The sequence below is a fragment of the Crotalus tigris genome, unplaced genomic scaffold, assembly GCF_016545835.1.
Source record: "Crotalus tigris isolate CLP2741 ecotype Arizona unplaced genomic scaffold, ASM1654583v1 scf7180000017754.2947050, whole genome shotgun sequence".
NCBI classification, from domain to species: Eukaryota; Metazoa; Chordata; class Lepidosauria; order Squamata; family Viperidae; genus Crotalus; species Crotalus tigris.
The window spans coordinates 806,519-820,846 of record NW_024096616.1 but is presented as its reverse complement, the minus strand read 5'-3'; the positions used below and the strand labels follow the sequence as shown (position 1 = coordinate 820,846).

Below are 14,328 nucleotides of genomic sequence, written 5' to 3'. Positions count from 1 at the left end.
TAATTTCCAAATATTTTAAATCTAATGACCAGAATTCCCCTTATCTCAACTTCTCCCTTTAACCCTCTAATTAACAATATGAAATCCCCTCTAATAAATCAAAACTCCAATTTTCTTCAGCCTTATTCTGGCTTTCTTCCTTTGCCAACTAGGCTTCAATATCAGTACTTTTAGATTGTCAAATAGATCTCCCTCTATTATTATGTATGTTATTTGAAATAAAGGAGACCATTTAATTGCATTTTTTTGGGAAGGACTAGCCCATTTGTATTCATAAAGTTGTCTCCCTATTATTCCAATTCCCCATAATTGCCCTGATATGTTTATCTTCCATTCAATCTGTTCTTCGTCATTTTCAATGTTGTCACTCCCTTTTCTGGATTTTCCATTAACTGTATTTGTTGGTCAATTGAGTCCTCTGTCTTGATATTTGATTGTTCCACTTCTTCTGTTATCTTCTACGTTAGTTCTTTGGTTGTAGTCAAATTTTGGGTTTGTGTATCTAAGCTTGCATCTTGATCTTTTATGTTAGGTCTTCTTTTATCACAAGCTGAAAGAATGGTTTCATGTATTGCTTTCAACATGGAAAGGATCTTTTCCTGGTCTTCATCCATCTCTTTCACATGTTTATAAATAGTCTTTATAGTAGAAGTCATTTGCCAAGCAAGATTTTATAGTCCAAGGTATTTTATTATCTCATATAGTAACCAATATTCCTCAAATAAAGAGATAGGAAGGTAATTCCCCACATATAAAGTCAATAAGGGTTTACATTCATAGTACAAGTAGGTCAGCTATGCCACCCAGCTGTTCTCTTACAGCTGAGTTTCTCACATGTGCCAAGGTCAGAAGAGTCTTATCTAAGGTCTGGGCTTGAGCCAAGTCTCTGTTAGGAAATAACAAGTGGTAATACCAAAGTTCACCACAAGATGTCACCGATGCTGTTTAAGGTTTTTTAAGTCCAAATTTTTTGTAATACTTTTTCCAATTTTATTTCTTTTTTGTAAATAAAAACAAAAGTCTCCAATAAAAATAGAAAAATTTTTGGTTCCCAAGTTTCAGGAACATATAAATCCAATTAAATTAAAGTTATCCTTTTAATGCTTTAATTCCCCTGAGTAGTCAGTCGCCGCTATTCTTAAGAGGGTGGGATAGAAATTCCCTTCCCTCTCTCCTCACGGGGAAAAGATACTTCAGGCAGCTTTTACAGGAAAAGAAAGTACTTAGGGAAAAGAGAAGATCGGAACTCAACCAGTTTCATCTGCATTGCTTTCAAAGTGCTTGGTGGTAAGTTTGACTTCGGCTGTCTGCAGCCTAGTGATGGGCCGTATTATTATGGCTGATCTTTCCTCCGCCAGTTTGGAGGGCTGCCCAGGATCGAGCGGAAGGGCTGCCGCCGTCCCACGATCAAGCAGGGGTCCCCTCCTTGCTCGTCGCCCCTACAGGGTGACTTTTGACCCTTTCCAGGGTCCCCCAGCAGAGCGAAACCAAACACGGAAGACGGAGCTTGCCTTCCAGCGGCTGCGGCGGCCGTGATGGCAAATCAGAAGTCTGACAAGATCCGTTCTTGATAAATTCAAGCTGACATCTAATAATCACTGTCTTAAAATCTGCTCAAATGTTTCTTGCCACCTGGACTTGTCATTTATAGATCAGACACCTTATAATAAATTTCCCCCTCCCGCTTTGTTGTTTACGTCTAAATATTCTTTCCTAGCCTCTTCACAAATTGTGAAATGACTTCAAAAGGATACTTTACACAAACCTTTATTAAAGCAAAGCATCCTCTGAAGCTTTGTACAGTCCTACTGTGTATTTTTCTTTGCCTTTTCACCTCCTGTGCTCCTTTTTGTTTTCAGATCTTTATTGATTCTTTTGTGACATAGCCACACTGGGTAGTTCTGCTGTCTTTCCCTCCCCTCCCCATTGCTTTTATATTGTAATATTTCCTTTTTCAAATATTCCTATCCAAACATGAGCTTTTCCCCCATACCTTCTCCTGTTGTGGGATCCTTGCTTACTAAACTCTGCTATCTTTTGCAGTTTTCTTAGTTTTATTTTACTTCAATCTAGAATCCAAATACAGTAAGATCATTTTTCCCCCAATTTCCAGATTCAGTCTTATGTTCTGCCCTGAACTGATCCCATTCATAAACTTGAAATATGAATATCTAAACTAACTTCCCTGATCTGATGATTTCCCGATAAGATTTCATATCTCATAATTCCCTAGCCAGCATGCTGAAGACACCAGGGTGGATGGCCAAAGCTAGCTGAAATGTGATGGGAAAAACTATCTGAAATGTTTCAACTCACTACTGTGAATAGGCTTCCAGCCTGTGCTCCTTGCTGAGAAGTGGCTTAGGCATTAGTTTGATTCGATTTCTGAGATCCGGAATCGGAAACCGTGAACTTTTATCTTTGGAAAACCGGGGCATTTGAGTTCATTCAAAAGTTCGATAAGTCATTTGTGTGGCAGTGAAGTTCTATTCACAAGTTTAAGTCACCGCCTGTATTGCGAAAATCAAGTGATTCATATATATGCGTGAACCAGGATTGTGCTGTCGTTTCAAACGCAGCTTATGGTCCCTGACGGCCCCGTCAGAGTTTGGCAAGAAATCATTCTGTCCATCCTAAGGAGTCCCCCCCCCCCCCACGCTCCAGTCCTGCTCAGTCGACCCGTTCTTTGCTTGAATATGGAATTTGTTGTCCAGCGACTGTTTCGTCCGCCTAGTTGCCATCCTCAAGTCCGTCGCCAGCACCCACTCACTATGCTACCTCACCCCCACAGACCAAACTAGCCGGTGCACCCGCGGTGGCTTGCACGTGTCTGCAGCTGTGGGCAGCGCTCGGGCTGCCTGACGAAAAGCGCGCGCGCGGCTCCTTTAACAGGATGGTACCACCTCCGCCCCTTCCCTTCCTTTTCTTGGCGGCGGCGGCGGCGGCACAGCAGCCCTCTCTGTCTGCTCCAGGCCCGGGCAAAGTCAAAGGAGTGGGAGAAGAGCCTTTGCTGCCCGCTAAAGCCGGCGGCCCGGTGGGGCGCGGCCAGTGCATGAGGGCAGCGGGCGGAGGCGCAGAAGAAGGAGGAGGAGGAGGCGGGGGCGGCGGTGAGTCCCTCCCGCTCGCCCGCCTGGGCACTGGCAGCCCCTGCCGCCGCCTCCGCTCCTCACCGGGGCCCGGGAGACTGAGGCCGCCGCGAAGAGCCCGGGACATGCGGCCTCTCCAGCCACAGCCATCGCCGAGGAGACGGAGGACATGAGGCTCCGCAATGGCACCTTCCTCACGCTGCTGCTCGGCTGCCTTTGCGCGCTCTTCTCGCTTTCGTGGTACGGGGCCTTCGGCGGGCACAAAGGTAAGGAAGGGGCTCGCGAGGAAGGGAGGAGCGCTCCCGCCTTGCGCACTGCGCCTGGCCCGACTGAGGGCAGAGAACTCCGGCCCATCCGGAGAGAAACCCAGAACAACATCCCAGCCGAAGGGAGCCCGAAACCTGCTGCCTTGGTCGCCTCCTCTCCCGCTGGTTGAGGGAGACACCCTTAACCGGAACTTGAACGTTATCTCGGAATACACCCCCCATTCCGAGTTCGTCAGTTGAACCCCCGAGCCTGGAGCGCACGGTCTCCCCTCCTGCTTCTCCCTTTTGCAAAGGGTTCTTCTTTCCACATCCGTCCCGTTTTGAGGTTTTTCTTCGTGGGACTCAAAACATGATCGGGAGATACTTTTTTTTTCTCCTTTTAATCTGAGACGAGAGCCCACTGTGCATTTTCGCGGTGCGAGCAGGTGATCAATGACCTTCGCACTCGCCTTTCAGGAGTTTCTCGTTCATTTGCAAGCTATGGTAGAAAATGTAAAGAAATTTACACTTACCTCCCTGGAACAGGTAGTTAGTTGGCTGTCTCCTTTTCTTCCACATCCCTCCACATTTCTGTTGTTGGCAATATCCATTTTTGTGTTTAATATTTCTCTAGGAAAGCATCTACAAATCTTATTCAGTTATACAGGATGCCTACTAGGTTGCACCTTTTGATTTTACCCAAGTTTGGTCAGGCAAAATACATGATTCCTCCTTTGTGTTCCTGGTGTCTCTGAACTTTGAAGCATTGGAAGTGAGCATAAACAAAGCAAGATCCTCAGTTGGGTCCTATGCTGTTAGTTTACAGAAGTAGAACATTTATCTGGTGCCCTTGATCCTATTCCCCCCCCCCTGTTTTTATTAGTATGGCTCTGTATAGAATATGCTTTTTAAAAGATCTGCCCCTGTTGTTTATATGTATTTTAAATATTTTTAAAATGAGAAATGGTGTTCATCAGTTGGAATTGTGAGTCTCCTTGTAGCAATAAAAAGAAAATGAAAACTAGTGGCAATCGCCCAAGGAGGAAGGCAGGTGTAAGAAAAAAACATTTCTGAAGTGTGTTAATATATTGCACATAGTTTTTGAAAGTATAAATGTGTTAAATGATAATTCAGCAGTTTTATTCTAAGATTCATGTATAGGAAAACTGATGCTTCTGTTGACTAAGTTAGGAAACTATAAAAATGGGTTCTCTGATTATTACTTGTTTATTATTCTTAGGGCTACTCAACACATTGCACTTTTTAAACTGAAATAAAGAACATGAAGAACAGTGACTGCCCCTGTCCCATATAATGGCCCTGTATTACATATATTTAGCATTGATATCTACTGCCACCACAGCTATGTTAAACACCCATGCTACTGTGTGAGTATAAACTCACCATAAATTCTTTGGATGGATCCGTGCCATTGTTCTTAACACGGCAATATTGTCAAATAACAACAACAACCAACCCTGTAGTTAACCCTGTTAACTACATTAACTCACAAGACTTTTTAAAACAAATATCAGTTAACTATCAAAATACATCAACAGTTGATTTGCATCAATATCTTGAGATTATTCTATCTGCCAGCTCTGAAATTGAATTAATGGACTTTGTAATATTGCCCTTTTATGTGACTTTTACCACATCCTGGGACAGTAAGTTTTATAATGCAACTGCAACGTTTTTGTTTCAGGAGAGTCATCTAAATACTAAATGATAAATAATAACCTAGGGGACATTGTATCTATTCTAGAGAAACAAATGCAAGCTTTTTATTAGAATTATGAAGCTGTAATTTTTCAGTAGGTTTTTTAGCTCAGAAAATTAAAATGGCATACATGAAATATGTTTTTTATCAGTTTTCCTATCAACATTCTTGATATTTACATGAATATCAATATTTTTAACATTCTGTATGAAATATTAAGCTGATTATAAAGTTTTATTGTCTTATTGAATTTGGCAAGCACATACGCATGTTACATCACAGATACCCTAAGTTAAATAGCTACATGTATCTTCATCTATTACGATAAGAGAGTTGGAAAAGCCTGTATAGAGTTGAAGGACAAATTTGCCTTTAGGAAGCAATGTTTTTCAAAGTATCAGATACCGAGGCTGCCTCAGAACTGGTATAAATTCTATCAACTCAAGAAAAGAGAGGGGTTTTTTTCTTTCACTTCCTTCAGGTACAGTAATTGTTGCTATGAAGTGTAAAAGGGAATAATATGAATCTAATACCTAAATCAATACTGCACAACATATATTTTATATAAAAGCAACGCACCATACCTGTGCACATACAGGATAGCCCTCCACTTATGACCACAGCAGTTGTTAAGTAAGTCTCACTCAATTTTACAAGCTTGTTTGCCATGGGTTGTTAAGCAAATCACTGTAGTTGTTAAGTAAATTACCCAATCCTCAAGGGAATCTGACTTTGCTGGCCAGATGTTGGCTGGGGAGGTCACAAATGATGCTGCAAGATGCTACAAGCATTGTAAATACATGCTAGTTGCCAAATGCTTCTGACATTCTGATCACTTGGCCACAGGAATTCTGCAAGGTTGTAAGCTTTTTTTCAGTACCATTGTAACTTTGAGCAGTTGCTAAATGAATGATTGTAAGTGGAGGACTACCTGTATTAGAGCTGTAGAGTTCTTTGCCTTCGAAGGCAGATAGGTGTTTCATGGTACATCTATCTGAACTCCTTATCACCTCCCTCTTTTTCTGTGACTTCATGGCTATTTTTCAGAGCCGATTCCAGGAAAAAGGTGTGTTTGGCTGAAGCAGATTCAGACAGATGCTATGCATGCACTCCTTGCATTTAAAAATACTTTTTAACCTTTCAATCTGAAGTGCTATACATCTTTTACCCATGAGAAGTTGACTCTGCTTCTTATGTTTCATCTTACGTTTTCCAGCAGTATTATGCTGTAATTTTCTTTAGTCTCCTTCACTTGAAGATCTTCAATAAGGGTTTTAGGGATGATTTTCATCTTAAAATGTCCCAGTTTAACTTGTTATACCTGCTACCCCTCTTCTCAAGTAGCATTAATATACAAGAGCAGGTATCAGTGATAATAATCTGTTCTTCATTGCTACTCTGGCAATGTTTATGCTAGGTAAATGACTTGTATAAGCTAAATTTCTCCATCACTTTAAGGTCTTAAACTTCCAGTTTACCATGGTACATAATTGTGTGTTAGGAACTTGTTCCCTCTGGTGTGCAGACTGTTGTATTCATCTTCAGTCATTATTTCATCCATTAGATTTTCCACTGAAAACTGACACTATCCTACTATAGCTTCAAGGTTTGTAAAATATATAATGTCGCACCTGTGATCTGGTGACTAGGATGATTGGAGCAAAGCTAAAAGAACAAAAAAACCCCCAATCACTTTGTAAAAACAACAGCCAATAACTGTTGCACCTGCAAATCAGGACCACAGAATTTGGCAGGGATTCCCTACAGATACAACAGGATAAGAACTAGATGGGGGGAGGGCAGAACAGATTTTAGGATGTCATCGCTTTGCACAAGCATAAGAAATATGCAGAATGGTTTAACTCAATACAGTAATGAGCAATTATGTGGTTTCTTGGTTTTCACATGCTTTGATGTGTTGTTGAACCCATCCAGTGATTTCCTCTAGCTTTGCCTTTTTATTGAGCATTATGCTGTTACTATGCTACTACAAAACAAACCTTTTTAATGAAAGTTAATATGGCCGTTCTGAGGGTTAGGTCTGGAGGCTGTTGCTAAACCTAGTCTCAATCAAACTACTTAAGGAGTAGTCCTTCTTGTCAATGGGTTTCATTCTGGCAAGGCTAATGGATATTGTACTTTGCCTACTGCTTAGCTTCTTTATTAACTTAGTGCGTCTATTTTGGCTGCTAGTTTCTACATTTTAGAAGTCATTAGGGCCATATCATCCATCTGTCTGGAGGCTATTTTACTCCCCCCAACCCATTTAAACAATGTGTCTTTGTAGCTCTGCATAATGGGTTTGGGCTGGGGATGCCCTTCCTTGATTCCCTTGCATTACTCATCAACTAAAAGGTTCTTTCAACTGTGGTATAAATCCCATTAAAACCTTCTCCCTACAGAGCTTTAAATAAACAGATTTGGAGAGTGATACCAGTAGAGAAATTTCTGGCTATTGCTATCTAGGCCTTCTTGAAAACATCATATGTGCCCTTCTTTTTCCCCCTGTTATTTTAAACACTGGAGAAAACTGACTTCTGCCTGTATTTCTAATGGTTGTAAAAGACAATGACATGTAATTTTCTATTTAAGTAAGAAATGCCGCTTAAATAATACGAATGGCAGTGAAATGAAAACAATCTTCTTACAGTTTATTCTTGCTGTTTAATATCAGATCATGTTGTAAGATGGTGAGTTCTAGTATTTTTCTCCATTTGTTATTTAGAGTTGTAAATCTTTCAGTTTTTTTCAAGTCTAAGAAAAATATGCACATTGTTTTCAAATAACAGGAGACTATATACTTAGGTAAATGTTGAATGGTTTATTTGGTTATTTGTTTGTTCTAGTCATACCTTTTCTCTAGCAACTGAAACTGTCTTATACAGTACTTTTGCCCTCTAAATGTTCTTCTAACAAGGTCGGGTAAGTAAAGTAGGTAGTCTGAAACCTAGTGAATGGGCCACAAGTTACCCAGATGACTTTATGACAGAAGGGTTTCCCACACTGCAACCTTAATCTGATTTGTCCCTGGGTGTATTATAAGCCATATGAAAAAAAACTCAGCTTAAAAATGTCTTTTCCAGATTTCTTCCACTTTGGCCCACAGCATGATGTGTCCTTTGGACTGTGTTTGTGACAGCTCCTAATTGGTGGATTCCCCTGCTTTTTTACTCCTCCTTAGCTGGTTAAAAAACAGAAAGAAATTACATACAATACTTTGGGATAGAAGGAAGTAGGAGAACAGTTGTGATTTTACTTTCTTAAAAAAAGAACAGGACCCTAGTTTCACTATTTTATGAATGAAATTGCCAAAAACTTTCTACCACTGATAAACCTGGTTTGTTTGTTTGTTTAATGACTAGAAGGCAGGGACCAGTGCCTGGAGAGATGGGGTATTCCCACACAGTAGCTACTTGGAGTGAAGCAATTTGCTTACAATGAAATGAAGCAGAGAAGCTAGAAGAAGTGCTTGCATTGGCACAGACTGGAAAACCCAGAGACCAGGAAAGACAGGTAGAGGTTGCCTTCCTGGGGAGCATATAAAGAGTTACATCATGCATTCTTTGCCTCATGAAATGGTTGGTGACAATGGTACAATGGCCACTGATGTGATGGCAAGCTGACCCTGAGGATGACTTGAGTGGGAATTTGAATTCGAGTTCTGCGAATCACTGCATATTAAATAGTTCAAAACAATCATCACAAGAAGTTGTATCTACAAAAAAAATATTGAGCATGCCTAGACATATGGTAATGACAAGCTAAAATTAGCTGAGATATTGCCCTCTATTTTGCAATATTTAGGAGGAGGAGGAGGCAAGTTTGCCATTATAAGAATCTTGACATAAGGTATAAAAGCTGAAAGAGATAATGCATTATATTCCTTTATCACCTTTATATTTTAATATTTTTGCAACTTGGAATGAAATGTTAGAGTTTGCATATTATGTGCTGATAGACTTTGACTGACAATACTTTTATCAGGAAGATTTTTTTTTAAAAAAAATATTCCAGTAATTGAAGCATCGTGGAAATGAGAATTACTGAAATAAGCAATACCTCTAGCTTGTAACTAAAGCTTACAGAAGAGACACAAGTCAGAGGTATGGGTGAGACTGTGGAGTACTCGTTGCCTGAATTACGGATTGTGGAGACATAGTTAAGACTGGGAATTAAATACTGTAGATTAGAGGTAGTCCATCTGAAAAAAAAATAGGTTGATATTTATAGGCAGGACACAGGGTAACCAGCATGGAACAAGATAGAAAATAGGTAACGTTGAACATTACTATTGTTAAAGGAGTTATAATTCTGTTTTTATGTACCTAAAAATACCAACAAGCATGGTGTGTATTCTGCTGCTTGTGCAGTTAGAGAATGTTGTGGGAGTTTCCAGAGAAGGCTTAATTTTTCATTGTTTGGGCAGTTGGCAAGAAAGCATTTGGAGCAGGTGACAGGAAGCATAATTGCCCTGTTTCTTCTATTAGTCTGTGAAAGAGGTCTTTGCTATAATAGTATCTGTAATGCTGCAGATTTTCCTTTCTGATGCAGTTCAATATGAAATTCAGGCCTAGTCTGTTAGCTGGTTTGTGATTCAGTGTGTTGCTGAAAACATTGCCTGTAAGTTTTATATAATTTTTTTCTCATAGTTATGGATTGTGAGCATGGGGCATAAGAAAAAGAGGATTGTAAGAGGCTGAGGAAATGTAGGAAAAGCAACAAAAATAAACTCTACTAGTGCCAACTGAAGGAGCAGCTGAATAGTGTTTTCATTTTGTTTTTGTAACAATAGCAAAGTTTTATAGAAATATGACTTATGTTCTGATTTTGTTATTTTGGCTCTACAATGAACACTTAACTCCACCACCCTTTTCAGAAGCACAACTTCTAAAGCAAGTATGTCAAACTCGCGACGTCACGTGATGTCGCGCAACGTATCAGGCCGGTTTTGCCATTGCCGGCAATGAGGTGGGCGCAGCTTCCACCTGATGCGTCCGGCCTGTGGGCCAGCAGTTTGACACCCCTGTTCTAAAGAGCTAAAATGTTTACATAAGGGTTTCCTAATGCAGGCAAAACAATTCAGGTGTGGCATAAGAACAGCTTAAATTATCTCCATCATTTGTTTCTATCGCTGTTCAGTGTCCTAGGGCAGTCCTCTTGAATTCCTTGTCAGATGTGACAGACAACAACTCCCATCAGGCAAGCATAATCAGGTTGGAAGAGGCTGCCCTGTTGTGTCAAATTATAGTTGGCATTTTAAAAAAACTATCACATTTATATGGCCTGCCATCTCAGAGAAAGCAACACAGCATACAATAATCAATAAAAGCAACAAAATGTGAAAACCATCATTATAAACATATAAAAATCATTATTAAAAATAAGAAACCCTGAAAATTTAAAATACTGTATATAAACCACATAGAGAGAGTAAAAGATTAAACATAATGGAGCCATCTAAGAACTTCTCCAGCTCCCTGTGGCCCCCAGGCCTGGTAACACAGACAGATCTTGAGGAACTTCTGAAATAATAACAGGGATGGAGCTAACCTGATTTCGGGGAGGGGGGGGAACAATATTCTATAGGGTGCACCCTAGGATGGAGAAGGCCCATCTCCTGGGGCCCACCAAACTGCAATAGTTTTTTTTTCTAATTACTCCCATGGACCTATTTCAGGTGACTTGGTACAGATGGCTGAAAGAATCTTTTGCAGGGGCATGTGGAAGAATTTTCCCAGCATCTGTTGTTAAAAGTGCTCAGATTTGTTCTCAGTTTGGACACCGGCTTGCTTGCAGGTCTTGTGGAGATGCTTAGGGAGGAGTCTTGCCCTGTTATCTGGGAATAGTTTGAACAGCTGGACTGGAGGAATTGGACAGGATTCTTAGGGCTGTGAGCTGAGCCACCTACTGTTTTAAGATCCATGCCCCTCCTCATTGGTAAAAGCAGCTGTGGGAGTGGGGTGAGGAATCCTATGAATGGATTCTAGCAATGGTTAATGGTTCCTTGAATGAGGGGATTGTTCCTTTGCCTCTTAAGGAGGCTTCCTTTTTATCCCCCCTCAAGAAGCCATCACTGGACCCCACTATACTAGACAATTTCCATCCAATATCTAACCCCCTTTTAGAGGAAGGTGATTGAAAAGGTAGTTTCACAGCAACTTCAGAGGACGTTGGATGAAACAGATTATCTGGATCCCTTTCATTTGGGCTTCAGGTTCCGATATAGAACGAAATGGCATTGGTTGCAGTTTTGGATGATCTCTGGCAAATGTGGGATGAAGATAGCGCATGTATCCTTGCCCTACTTGACTTCTCTGTGGCTTTTGATACCATCTACCATGGTACCCTTCAGGATTGCCTCAGGATCAGGGTGGGTGGCGCCATGTTCTTCCAGGGCCAATTCTCGTCAGTGGTGGTTGGGGAGGAGAGACCCCGCCCTCGAGACCTGCTATATGGGATGCTGCAGGGCTCGGTACTCTCCCCTCCCCTCCCCTCTCCTATTCAACATCTACGTGAGATTGTTCATCCATCACCACCATGGGGTGAAGCATTATCATATGCTGATGATCCTCACTTATACATCCTTGCTCTTGGCAAATTAAGCAATGCTGCAAAAATATTATGGTGCCTGGAGGCTGTTAGGTTCTGGTTGGGGAACAAGAGGTTTCAGATGAATTCTGGTAAGACTGAGTGACTTTGGATTTTGGTTCTGGTTATAGGACTATATCATCTTTTGTGCTGGATGGGGTAGCACTACTGTGTGTGCAATTTGGGTTCCTCCTAGACTCACGGCTCCTGATCAAAGAGCAGGTAGCAGTTCTGGTTAAGATGGCCTTTGCATGGGTTTCTGTTGTGTGGCAGTTGTGCCCATTCTTAGTTCAGGGTGCTCTGCTCACTATAACTCATGTCTCTAAGTCACTTCGTATTTGGATTTCTGTAATGTGTTCTAAATGAGGCTGTCCTTGAAGAGTATCTGGAAGTTTCAGCTAGTGCAAAATGCAACAGTGTAGGTAGGGAGTTATATTTGAATGTAGAACAGCACACATTACACCTCTGTTCCACAAGCTGTATTATTTGCTGGTTGGCTTCAAGGAGCCTTGGTGGCACTGATTAGAATGCAGTGTTACAGGCTAACTCTGCCCACAGCCTGGAGTTCCATCCTGATGGGGCTCAAGGTTTACTCAGCCTTCCATCCTTCTGAGGTCGGAAAAAAGACCCAGATTGTTGGGGGCAATATGTTGGCTCTGTAAACTGCTCAAAGAGTGCTGTAAAGCATTATGGAGCAATATATAAGCCTAAGAGCTATTTCTATTTGACTTTTAAAACCCTTCATGACGGGATTGGTTATCTGAAGACCACTTCTCCCCAATTACATCTGTCTACCCCATTAGGTCCGGCTGAGAAGCATGTTGCAGTTCCCATCTACCAGGATGTTACATTTGAACAGGTCTTAGGAAGTGGTCCTTCTCTGTCATAGCACCTGATTTCTGGAACCTTCTACATCCTCCCCCCCCACCCAGGTGAGATGGGTCCATCCTTTTCAACATTCAGCAAGTCCTTCAAGACTGGCTATGTTATCAGGCCTGGGACTCCCATAGGCCCAGGAAGATTTTGCATTGGCTCTCTTACTGTGGTTGATATAATCCTTCTCTTGTTTTGTGTGCCTTTTTATAGTTATTTTTAATTGTGATTGTTTTATGTATTTATTGCTTAATTAAGTTTTGTATGCTATCCAGAGTCTGTAGAGTCATGGGCTCTACAGAAATGGTAAATAAATAAATGTGCCCATCATGAAGAACCTAGAGAGGAAAAAATGTGATGAAATATTTAAAAGAAAATTAGCTGGATTCCAATTTTAGTTTAGCAGCACAGAGTTACAATTACTTTTAATATCTAAAAGTAGCCAGGGCCGTGTTGCCTTACAGGAGAAAAATTATGAGTCACTGACAATTTTTGTGCATCAGGTGTCAAAATGAAGCAGCATGATGATGCCCACGGTTGTCACTTGTTCATTAGGAACTGGACTGAAGCCATTTAATGGGCTATCAGGCATCCCTGACTTTAGCTAGGCAGCTGCCTGCGCTGACAGGTCTGAATGATGATCTAGAAATGGGAAAATACTGCAGTGGTCAGGTAACAATTAAACCCTTGAAGCACACAATTCTATGGTAGCAACCTTTTCACACAAAAGAGTAACTCTCTGCCATGGCTTCTGAAAAATACCCAGCAAATCATTTATCAGAATTAGTACCAGTTGAAACACATTGTGTTCCCTCTGCTTTACCTACACCTTTATTACTGCTGTTAACTGGTAAACATTTATTATGGATGTCAGTCAGCTGTGTTTGTTTTTCAATAGACAATTTATTATACAGAATAAATGTACCCATTTTTCTAATATGGTAGAACAAAAATGGGCAGAATTATGCCTCACTTAATATATGTTAGGGAACAGATCCTTTTTGGAAACATGGGAATATTTTATTTTGGGGAAGATATAATAAATGTATTGCCAAATTACTATTATGATAGAAAATAAAATGATTGGGAAAGGGCAGGGTACCTCTACACAAAAAGGCAAACAAAACTGCCCAAAAACCTGAATGTCAAAAAGAACTGGGTTAAAAATCCCAAAGCACAATCATGCTTCTTCGAATGAATTGCTTTTATTTGCTCAGCCCCTCTAAATCTGTCAAAGCACCCATGATCCACTTCCCCTTGTCACTCATTTCTTTGTTCCTCTTTCAGTCGTGATCATTTCTTCCCATTTTTTTTTCATCTCCAGGAACAACATCTGCTCTCTCTCCTCAGTTAGGTAGTTCCACAAGCTTCCCTAGTTCTCCTTGTGGTCCATGTATTCTTCACTACTTGTGCCCTAATTTTCCTTACCAAGTTGCAATAAGTCTTCCTTCTATCAGGACAAGCCCATATTCCCTCCTCACCAAGCCATGGTAACTGGATCTAAGAGGACACTTTAAACAAGTGGGGCATTGACCTGCAGCTGTCTGCTCTTTTTATTTCCTAGGAATATCTGATCTGGTATCATCCAGAGGCATTTTGTATAATTATGAAAGCAGATTATGAGATGTTCTGGTCCCTTGAAAATCTGTCATTCTTTAAGATACTTTGAAGATTAAAAAAAGGTGTTTGTTGGTATATTGGTGCCTATGGCATGTTATGTAATTCCTAATAAGTTGTAGGAATAGACATTTTGTGTTTTCTTAATTTGGTCATTTCTAAAAAACTAACATTAAGACAAAATCTCCTGCAAAATGAA

At 40.7% G+C, this 14,328-nt stretch overlaps 1 protein-coding gene across 1 annotated transcript in view; it reads left to right on the top strand.

Moving 5' to 3' along the window:
• The first annotated feature begins 1,128 nt into the window (after positions 1 to 1,128).
• MGAT4B (alpha-1,3-mannosyl-glycoprotein 4-beta-N-acetylglucosaminyltransferase B) overlaps positions 1,129 to 14,328 on the top strand; it is a 113,321-nt gene continuing 100,121 nt past the window's right edge. The window contains exon 1 of the mRNA XM_039340846.1: positions 1,129 to 3,352. Within this exon, the coding sequence (XP_039196780.1) occupies positions 3,256 to 3,352 (97 nt within the window). The 5' untranslated portion in view covers positions 1,129 to 3,255. The remainder of the gene's footprint in view (positions 3,353 to 14,328) is intronic.